General features: G+C 38.8%; 1 protein-coding gene across 3 annotated transcripts in view; it reads right to left on the bottom strand.

The window, feature by feature from the left end:
* Window positions 1–2,071: 2,071 nt before the first annotated feature.
* CAMKK1 (calcium/calmodulin dependent protein kinase kinase 1) overlaps window positions 2,072–11,398 on the bottom strand; it is a 207,420-nt gene continuing 198,093 nt past the window's right edge. For all 3 annotated transcript variants that reach the window (XM_075904382.1, XM_006136070.4, XM_014580049.3), the window contains one exon: window positions 2,072–11,383. In XM_075904382.1, coding sequence (XP_075760497.1) covers window positions 11,311–11,383 — 73 coding nt within the window. In that variant the 3' untranslated portion in view covers window positions 2,072–11,310. The remainder of the gene's footprint in view (window positions 11,384–11,398) is intronic.

Here is an 11,398-nt window from a genome sequence, read left to right as displayed (position 1 = left end):
ATAAGCCCTCTTGTGCAACTGTTCTTGTGCAAGAGGCCAGTGTAGACAGGCAACATGAATTTCTCTTGCGCAAGAAAGCCCAATGGTTAAAATGGCCATCGGAGCTTTCTTGCACAAGAGAGCGTCTACACTGGCACAGATGCTCTTGTGCAAAAGTACATCTCTTATGCAAAGGCCCATGACAGTGTAGACACTCTCTTGCGCAAATACTTTAATGCAAGAACTCTTGCGTTAAAGAGTATTTGCGCAAGATCATGCCAATGTAGACGTAGCCTTCTTCAGTCACACTATTTTTTGAGCAAAGTTCTTTTCTATTGGTTTGAATTTCTGGAACTGTCTACCTTAGTGCCGGATTACCTCATTTCAATTCTCAGATGATACATACTGTGAGAGATGTTTTGTAGTCTAGTTTCAACTGATGCAATGACCTCCCATTTCCTTGAGAAAATCGAAGTAGCTACATAAATCTGTATCAGCTGAGGACTAAGCCCTTAGTTTTTGTCTGCATGGGTAGAAAACGTAGTCTAGTCAGTTTGTGGATCCAAAAAACCCCCTATAAAATTGCATGATGATACAAAGTTTTATGCCCAGGGATAGTTGTAAAATGAGCTTTAGGAAGTTAACAGTATTTCATCTTTGTTCATACAAACAAAAATATACATGACAGGTGACAAATTAGAAGTCTCTCCAGGGGTTTTTAGGTATTGTAATATTTGGACTTGAGAGAAATTTCTTTCTTGCATAAGGAGAAAGATACTAGGAGGAGACAGCTGGAAGCGTCACTCTTTTAAATATCTTCCCACTGCTCTAACCCTTTGCATGCTAGTTAAAAAAAATTCATGCTGATTGATATTGCTTCTCAAATGTCTGGTTATGATGTGCATTGCCTATCACATCACTGGTAATATTAATACTTCACTAGGAGGCAGCTGCTATTTTTTTTAAATATGTGCACATTCCTTAGGAAACAACATCATTAAAGGCAGGATAACCTTACGGGTTTGTATTTAAACAATGTTCACAATGGTCAGGGATGTGACTGAGACTTGAGGCGAGACTGTCTCAGGACTATGTACATCTTTTGCCTCACCTAATATGCGGGAAAGACCAACCGTGAAGGAGACAAGACAAATAATAGTGCAGGCATTGATAAAGGTGTCCTTAGCTTACTTATAATAGTGCAAAGGTGATAGCCATACAAGGGAGGTGACAGAGTTACTGACAGCTTACTGAAGGGGATTGTCTTGTGGGAACCCTCTGGGCTCACTGCCTCTTGCCCATCTAGGGTACGTCTAAACTACATGGCTCCATCAACGGAGCCATGTAGATTTGTTTGTTCGGCAAAGGGAAATGAAGCCGTGATTTAAATAATCGTGGCTTTATTTAAATTTAAATGGCTGCCCCGCTCTGCTGATCAGTTGTTTGTTGGCAGATCGGGGCAGTCTGGACGCTCCCCTGCTGACATGAAAGCCCTTTATCGACCTCCCCAGTAAACCTCATCCTACAAGGCATAACGGGGAGGTCGATAAAGGGCTTTCAGGTTGGCACGGGAGCGTCCAGACAAGCGCGCTGAGCCGACAAACAGCTGATCAGCTGTTTGTTGGCTCAGCGCGGCAGCCATTTAAATTTAAATGAAGCCGCGATTATTTAAATCACGGCTTCATTTCCCTTTGCCGATCAGCTTAATCTACATGGCACCATTGATGGAGTCATGTAGTTTAGACACACCCCTAATGTTCTCATGAAACACCAGAGCTGAAAATCCTTCGTGCAAGATGACCGTTTCCCAGTAATCTCTTCATTATGCACATACTGGCCAGTTTTGGCAGATTCTTGCATTGCTTCCAGATGGAGAGGATGAATATGACCTGATATAGCCCTCATGAAAATTAGCTTCTGCGTGGCTCTGTTTTAACAGCTGAGGCTGGAATGCTCAGCACCTTTCATGCACAAGCCCCAACTGAAGAGCAGGGTTTAGTATGAATTCTGTGCATTGGGGTACATTTCAGCCTCAATGCTTAAATAAACATATTTAAAATCATTTGTACTTCAAGCACTACATCACCACTAGTCGTTTCTATGGACTTTATTGTCATTTTCCTTTCAGTTCCAGAGTATAAAAGCATGCAAAAAATAGCCTCTCTTAATAGTACATATTTACACTGCAATGGCCATGTGCCATTACAATACAGAACACATATACATCATGCTTCAGTTATAGAAGAGTACAATACAGATTGCTATACCTCACACCAAACAGCACAACAGATGTCAATACCAACACAGAACAGGCATAGAAATCAGGTACACAGCAGCAAAATTACGGCACACAGTATCAGCATTGTCTCTGAATATTACAATTCATTTAGCTTTTATCATTCTTTTTGAAATTTTAGTGTTGGAAACACTTTATGGAGAAGAGATGTTGAATGAAGGTGCATGCCTCAGCTTGAAGAAACACTAAGCTTAAGTGACTTTGATTCAGAGATGGTTATTCTTGCATGAAAAGCTAGGGATAAACTGCTAGTTCCTGACTTTCCCCCCACTCCAGTACATCCAGAGTTCTGAATGAAGCAAACCTACTATGTTTTCTACAGTGCACTGGCCCAGGAAAGAAAATGTTTTCCTTTTTTGATCACAGGACCATTTTGTAAATGTTTTCACATGAAAAGGAGAATCTCAGGTAACTCAATGCACTGTACAAAAATTCACTAGTTGCCTCCCAGAAATGCTGTACAAATCTGAAATATTGTATTTTTTTCCATTAGAATATAATAAACTGCACACAAGCTCTAGCAATTCCACTTTCCCAGTTTTCATTTAGACTACTATCTAGATGCCCTGTATATGGAGAGACAATTCTTTCTTTCCTCCTGTTTCCTTGTATCAAATCACTAAGAAACAAATAGTGTTGTGGCACCTTAGAGTCTAACAACAATAATAAATAGTATCAAGTGTAGTGTATTTTTGTTGGTCTCTAAGGCACCACAGCACCACTTGTTTTTAAGGTTACAGACTAACACAGCTATCCCTCTGAGACTCTCAAATCATTAAAACATTTTGCATTAGTATCAAGGATCAGGACCTACTACATTACACCTGATCAGCATGCAGCAAAGAGCTAGAGGTTTGCTTCTGCATGGTATGGAGGACTCTGACCCAGATCCTGGAAATAACTTAAGCTCATGCTTAAATATGTCAGTAGCCCAACTGATTTCACTACACAAAATGCTCAGTATCTTGCTGGATGGAACCTTAGCTGAACTGGAGATATAAGTAACATTCTTTGCTGTACATGTCTTGAAAAGATCTCTCTAGCCATGACACTAAAGTTTAATTTACAATCATGCAACAAATGATCCATCATATACACAGCTGGCTCCTGGAGACTTGAGATCATGCTGAAAAGACCTTTTATTTTTTGCACATTTTCTATGCAGCTCTTTGCCTTGCTGATGCTGGGGACAAATGTGAGGGAGTAGCTTCATTTATTTATTTATGACTTTTACTGGGTGATGGATATTTGTGAACAATGTGAATACAGCTTTGTTAGATCCTCCTGGACTAATCCTGAGAGGAGATGGCACATATATTGAGACTGTAAAGGAACTCACATTGCAATTTATTACAAAATACAAGAAAACAAATTTCAAGACATATTTTAGTTTAGGTACTCGTTTGAAGTTCCTGGGAGTTTTGCCTTTTTTTCCAGGACTGCAGAATGCCTAACCTTACTTTGAGTTGGCTGGTGAAGTAATGAATATGTTATGGGGACTTTTCTTCGTCTAGACTACCGCGTTTTGTCGACGGAAGTTTTGTCAACAGATACTGTCGACAAAACTTCCGTCGACAAAGAGCGTCCAGACACATTGAGTTCTGTCGACAAAGCAAGCTGCTTTGTCGACAGAACTCCGTAGTCTGGACGCAATGTTACAGGCAATAACACCTTCTGTCGACAGATTTCTGTCGACAGAAGGTGTTATGCCTCGTAAAATGTGGTATACCAGCGTTAACAAAACTGCTGAGTTCTGTCAACGTTATGTCGACAGAACTCAGCGGTAGTGTAGACGTTGGTATAGTTTTGTCGACAAAAGTCCACCTTTGTCGACAAAACTAGGTAGTCTAGACACACCCTTAGTTGCACTATAGTTCATTTTGTCTGACAAAGAACTATACCATGCCCTCGCCTCTCATATTAAGACTCTGTTGTATGGCACATTTTCTGATCTGGAGGTAATTTGCTTCCTACCTACAGTACCAATTTGCCTAAGTAAAGAATGCAGTGGTAACAGCATTCTCTTTGTTATGCAGAGATTTCAAGATGGAGTGCACTTTTAAAAAAACATTTGTCAGAACATTTTCTTCTGAATTCCCAATTTAATTTATATCTCATTTTATTTATTCTGGAAGGCTCTAGGACTAAGATAAATACAGGATTATTTGTTATTGCATCATTAAATCCTTTCGTAGAGCCAATGTGCTGAATCATGTGAACTCCCACTGAACTCAATGGGTGTTGAGGGCACGCCAAATCTCCTAAGAGGTCCATGTGGAACAGAAATAGGTCATGTACATCCAAATATTAAAACTCATAGTAGACCATGTATAGACTCATCATAACCTCATATGTAAATGGTCTTGTCTATGAATTACAGTGCACAGTCACATATGCACATAATGCATATGCAAAACCAACACATTTAATTTCCACCAGTGAGCACTCAGCACCCTACAAGATGGGGCTCAAAAAAGGCCAAGTTATCATCGGAGTTTTATTTGTCAAAAGAATATTAGCTTAGAATTGGAAGCATGCAGTGAAACTGCTTAGCATGCTAGAAACTCAACAGAAAGATATGTATGTTGATTTCATGTAGAACTCATATTTTAATTTAAAATAAAGTAGTGGCACTTGAACTTGCATACCGTGAACTCCTCCTGCTATAGCAGGTGCCCGACAGGTTACAAAGAACCCAGTGTTACAAAGAACAAAGTGTGGGCTTTAAGGGGTCCATTTGCTACAGCCCTCATGCTTATGTTGTTGAACATAATCTATTTCACAACTGCACATCTCTGAACTTAACCTAGTCCCTGTTCAGCTGCAGCAGCTAAAGGCCTAGAAACCCTTGCTGTAAGGGGATTTCCCCCCAATGTCTTGAATTTTAACTTGACTCACAGTCCATAGTTTCCTGAAATAAATATAACAAGATTGCAACTGCCCATCAAAGGAGGTAGATTTCTTTACAACATTTTTGCTTTGACATCATGATCCATGGAGCAGTGAAATTCCTTCATGAAATCCATTGCAACCAATATGGCACCGGTTTATCATACATAGTAACTAAAGGAAAGTCCTCACAGTCTCTCTGTGTCCTTGTTTCTGGAAACGTAAGCAGGTCAAGGGGTCTTATGGATACCATGTTCACTTACGCTGTCCCCAAAGAGGAGCAGAATTTGACATCAGAACTTATGCTTTGCTACAAACCCCTGCTGACAGACAGATATAACAGCTGCAACAAGCAGCACAGAATGAGTTGTTTCTAAAGCTGCTTTCCTTTCATAATTACCAGAGCCTCTCATTATTGACTTAGGACGACCCTGATCTCACTCGGACTAAGTTAGTGGCAAAAGATCCATTGTCTTCAATTTGAGCAAGAGTATTAAAACCTTAATAAGAATCTTTTCAATTGCATCCAATTTGCAAATAAAATGAATCAAGCTAGCATCCCCTCTCCTCTTAACACAAAAACAATGACCTCTAATTTGCCTGACATATTTGAAACTCAAAGGACTGCTCTGGCATGCAACCCACTGGCAATTACAAGTAAAGTGAAAAACCAAAAAGTGAGTGTCTTGTCAGAAGGAACTCAAACAAGATGCAAAACTGTTATCATCAAAGGAGTGGAAGGAAAAGGAAATTTGTGAACATGCCATTAATGTTAGCCACTTTTCAATTTATGCTTTATATGTTATTATGGGAAATAATATTATAATAGAGTAAATAAATAGGTGGGCCTTACAGAGATCTTTGTGGCTCCTGATTTGTAATTAACCCCCCCCTAAAATCCTGTTTTATAGGTTTTTTCACACATGCCAAGGCACTGAACAAAATCCTAGGAAAATCAAATATCATGATTACTGATGCATGTACACAATTATCTTATGAATAACAATTATAAGAGCTGGCTACATGATTCAAACAGGAAAGACTTTACTGTAAACTTGTTTCCTTATTTTGCATTGTCAAAGTCTCCCAAAGACAACTGGCAAATATCTAACATGGCTGATTTGCTTGGTGTCTTTATATACCTTTGCTGCTCAAAAGCAGAATCATGCAGATATGACACAATTACCCAGCAAATACATATTATTCTTTATCACAGAAAATTGGCAGGAAGCCATAGCACAAAAGCAGATATACACGTGCACATGGGGGCAGGGAGGAAGGTGAGATGGTGTTACAAACATTAAGAGTCACTGTATGTGCATTTACTCAGACTCTACAAGCATCTGAAAACAACAGGAATTTAAGTGTCACATTCATATTGAAATACTCCCACCCAAAGTGATAAAGATCTCTACTATTGCTGCCCTTGCTAACAGACTTGACAAACTCTATCAAGTGTTATTTTTCAAGCTGAGATCTATTAATAATTTATAACACATACTTCATACCGATAAAAAAAGTGTGTTATTTCTCCACAAGAGATTTCTTTAAAGGCTTTTCAAATTAGACACATAACTTAATTACAACTTGGACTAAATTATAAGAAGTGATAAATATGATTTGTTTTACAAACAACTGTTAGAAGTATTTCTGACAGATGCGAACTTGAGTACACACATTTTGATGAAGTCAGAAACCCTTCTTTGAAGGACACACTTGCAGCAGAAATTGTGTTGTCTAGTATATAGGCTCTGGCCTACACTAGGACTTTATTTCGAAATAACCTCCCCAAGGTTGAATTTACAAGCGGTGCATCCACACTACCAAGTCTGTTATTTCAAAATAACAGGTTGCAGAATTCAAACGCTGTACTCCTGCTTTTCATGAGGAGTAATGCTACTTCCTAAATAGTAATTTCAAAATAACAGTAGTGTGGATGCTCCGGTGCTGCTAATTCGAATCTATTGGCGTCCAGGAGGTCTCCTACAGAGTGCTTCCTGGGGCTCTAAGTCCAAGGTAGTGCATCCACATTAATGGAGCCTGCCTCAGACTAATTTTGAGGCTTCCTCATAGTGAGGACACACTAGTTCAAATTTGTTAAATCGGGAGCTCTTAAGTCGAATTCAGTAATTTCAAAATAGTTTGCTAGTGTGGACATGGCTTAATAGCGGTGGAAGATTTTGAATACAAAACGTATTCCTTCCTCCGCAGATCATCCCAATGCCTGATATCCATGTCAAGAAAAAGATTTTCCTCCATTCTGGGTAGGACTGGATTGTCAGAGATGAAAGAGTAATTTTAAAACATTCTTTAACCTTAATTTATCCTTTATTCTTCATCCAGTCTTGGCTTGACAAAGCCCTAGCTGGACTGAGCCCTGGCTGGGTTGATTTAGTTGGGATTGGTCCTGCTTTGGGCAGGCGGCTGGACTCAACCTCCTGAGGTCTCTTCCAGCCCTAAGATTCTATTATTCTAATTTGCTCCTGTCCCATAATAGAAAGGCGCTATTGCTCCAAGCTATACTAACATTGCTGCAAACACGGTACACGTCTCTCTGATCGCGTGACAGAAGTGGAATGTCATTTCACAACATTCCCTTTAGACATGCAGAAAAATGATTAGACTTCTTTTGATGTTTGCATAATTTCCACGTTTGGAACTGTGTGCAGATTTTGCGTCTGCATTGGGTGATGGAATTAGGATGATTTCTTGCCATCTAAAGAAAAAGAAATCTTGGCCTGAATGCCAGAGATGACAAAGTCTCTGAAGTAGAATTCACTGTGTCTGGATTGGAAAAAATAGGTTTATTGTGTGGCCTCCCTCCCAAGGAACATTGAACATTTTCTAAAATTTATTTGGGGGAGAATTTAAGAGCTTAAAAGACTATCAAACACAGTGCCCTATGGCTAAATAAATAGTTCATGCTTTTAAAAAATATATTGTGCTTTAGATTTGATTTATTCATCGAGGCTGGGATTTTCAAAGGATTCTTACAGGAGTTAGGCTCCCAAATCCCTTTGGAGACTGAGTGCCTAACTCTACTGAAGTCCTTTGAAATATCTCCTCTCCAGAATTTCAAAATGGAGTGTTACTGAAATATAAATTAAATGGTTTTAGAAATAATCTGCCGATAGGTGTCATACACTATATTCTGAGTTGTATCAGTTAAACTTCCTTATAAAGTTTATCAATGTAAACTAAGTATAAAATTGAATTCTGAGTGCCTACTAAAGTTTTTAGCACCAGTATAACTAAATGGTTTAAAGTCACACCTCAGTTAAAACTCGTGTAACTTTGAATATAGACAAGGAGGATGTGTCTAGACTACAGGATTTTTTTTTTTAAACAAAAGTAGGCTTTTTTTGACAAAACTATACCTGCAGCTACACTACTACCGTGTTCTGTTGACAGTAAGTCGACAGAACGCGGCAGTTTTGTCGACATCAGTAAACCTCATTTTACGAGGAATAATGCCTTTTTTCGAAAGTACCCTTGAAAAAGGCGCTATTGCATGGAAACTGCGCTTTTTTGAAAGAGCGTCTAGACTCTTTCAAAAAAGTGGCTTGCTTTTTCGACAATACTGATCGTAGTCTAGACGCTCTCTTTCGACAGAGGCTGTGTCGACAGTATATGTCGACAAAGCCTCTGTCGAAAAAGGTGTGAAGTCTAGACATAGTTGGATAAAGCCCAGGTGAACTGAAGGAGAATACCCCTACTGAGAAATAATATTCCATGATATTGTAGTCAGCAAGTTCTTCTCTGTCAGACTTTCTGCCTGATCTGATAAAAAAATCAATAGTCTTCCATCAAAACCATTCCTTTTACAACAACAAAACCTCACAATAATAACCCCTGGTTTTAGACTATCCTGGTTTTAGACACCTGCTTTTACGGTTACTATTCTCACATAAATATAATAAATTACATTTTGTTACTAAAACATTATGCAAACTTTGATTAAAACTCACCCCCCCCCATGTGGTTGGGAATATTATCCCCCTTTTACAGAGGGATAAATAGAGGCACAGAGAAATTACGTGACTCACACAACATCACACTGTGAGTCATTGTCAGAATGCAGATGACAATTCTGATTTCCTCACCCCTCATCCTCTGCTCTTCGACTAGACCATAGGCATAAAGGGTACTAGACAGTCTCTACCTCTCTCTTGCAGCAATGAATCTGCATTTTTCAAAACAATACTTCTATATGATGAAAAATAACTATAACACCTCTCACTGATAGAATGAGGTTAGCAGAGATGCTCATTAACATATGTAACCATCAAAGGGATACGGTGAAGACAGGAGGCGATATTCTATGGCTTTTGTTCTCCAGGAGGTCAGATTAAATGATCAAAATGGCTCCTTCGGCTCTTACAAACTTACGATTCTACGTAAAATGAGAAGGGGAGTAAACTAGAGGTAAGATAAAATGGGTAATAATATCTCATTCACGGTCTGAAAGTCCAAAAAAAGCCCTTCTCTCTTCATTCTGACTGGCCTTAATTTACCACCTTTCTCTCTAAAAATGTATATTCTAGCTGCCTTCCTCACAGAAAACCCCTATAACTTGCACTTAAATACATAATAAAGGGAAATACTCCTGCCTTTTAACTTTATTTGCCCTTTTTGTTGACAAAGCTAAACAAAGGTGTGTCCACATCTTTGTACTTGCCTGAAAGACAAAACAGAGCAAACTCAATGCAAATCTGAAGTAACTGCACTGAAGTGAATGAATTAATCCAAATGTATAGCTATGCAACATGACATCTAGTCTCAGAACTGCTACTGGCAGCTATTCTCTCCCCCCTGTGGCACTGCAGTAAATATAACCTATAATTACTTTTGTAGTAGCTTCAGCCTCCATGGTTGACTGGGAATTCCAAACAAACTCAAATCTCTCACCAACTAATTCGACAACACTGAAGATTCATGAATATTATTAAAACCAGATTGGGAATATTACAGCAGCATGATACAACAGAGGACCAAGTGCATAAAATCTGAAGTATTGAAATGGTATATGACTGAGTTTAATTTAGAAACTTCTGTCCTGTAGCTCTTCTGGTTCTCTTGTTTATCCTCTAAGAATCAGCTACTAACATACTATCTTCCAGGAAGATGTCCTATTTCAGGGCATTCACAACAATAGCTAGGTAAAAAAACCTCAATGTATAATCAAATATATATATATTGTCTCTCTCTTATGGGGGTAGAGGGTTGGGAGGTGATGGTAAAGGAGAATCAGATTGACTTAAATGACAAAATCCATTGTCTCGTGCTTTCAGATCTGTAAATACATTTCCTGTCCAAACATTGGCATGCAATTGGACCAAATCCCAGACATCTACAGTGAACAGCACACTATAAGCAAATGCTCTTGGTTCATAAACCATCATGTTCAGATGAATATCAGAGCCTTTAACAGTTTAGGGACACTCAAAAGTTCAATGCAGATTGTGGGAATACTGTATATTTCCAATATAAAACTAAAAAGACTTCAATGTAATGTGGTCCTGTATGTTAACGGGAGCTATATAATGCAAAAATTAGAAAAATTGAAAAGCATAAAGAATTACACAGTGGAACATCTCATTCTACTTCAATAGAAGTCAACAGGAATTTTGCCATTGACTTCAGCAGAAGTAAGACTGTCTCAGTAAAATTAAATGCTTAATTGAGTAATAAACAAAGTTAACGTAAGAAAGGAGACCAAGCTACTGCATATCTTTTTTCTTGGTACTTTGAATACAGAATGCAAAAAGCTGGAATACATCCTGATGGCAAGTGCCCTATTAAATAAAGTTTGGTCCTCTGAAAGAAAAATAAAAAAAACCACATTCATTGGTCAAGATACCAGACTATAATGACCACACAACTTAGGCTGAAGCACAAATAGCGAGTGAGGCACATGTTACATACACACAGAGAAACGTCTTATGTGTTGAATGAAGCCAATCGGTAACATAACATAGCTTTCATGAGTAAGCCACTTCCAAAGAACTCGCAGTTTGTTGTTGTTGCTTGTTTCTTCTTTTCATTTTCAGGTCACAGAACTTTGGCTCATGAGAGCAGTATGTGTGCGACACAACACAATGTTTACAACAGCAGTAAATAACCCAGTCCAGGACATGCAGATGGCCTCAGGAAGTAGCCTCATCTTCACAGACATCAGGGAGTTCAGGGTCCTTTACTCCTTCTCGGCTTGCTTGCTTTCTACATGAATCAATG

This window comes from Pelodiscus sinensis, chromosome 21 (genome assembly GCF_049634645.1).
Source record: "Pelodiscus sinensis isolate JC-2024 chromosome 21, ASM4963464v1, whole genome shotgun sequence".
Lineage (NCBI taxonomy): Eukaryota > Metazoa > Chordata > Testudines > Trionychidae > Pelodiscus > Pelodiscus sinensis.
Note: the sequence above shows the minus strand (reverse complement) of the source record. Positions and strands in the feature narration are given on the sequence as shown.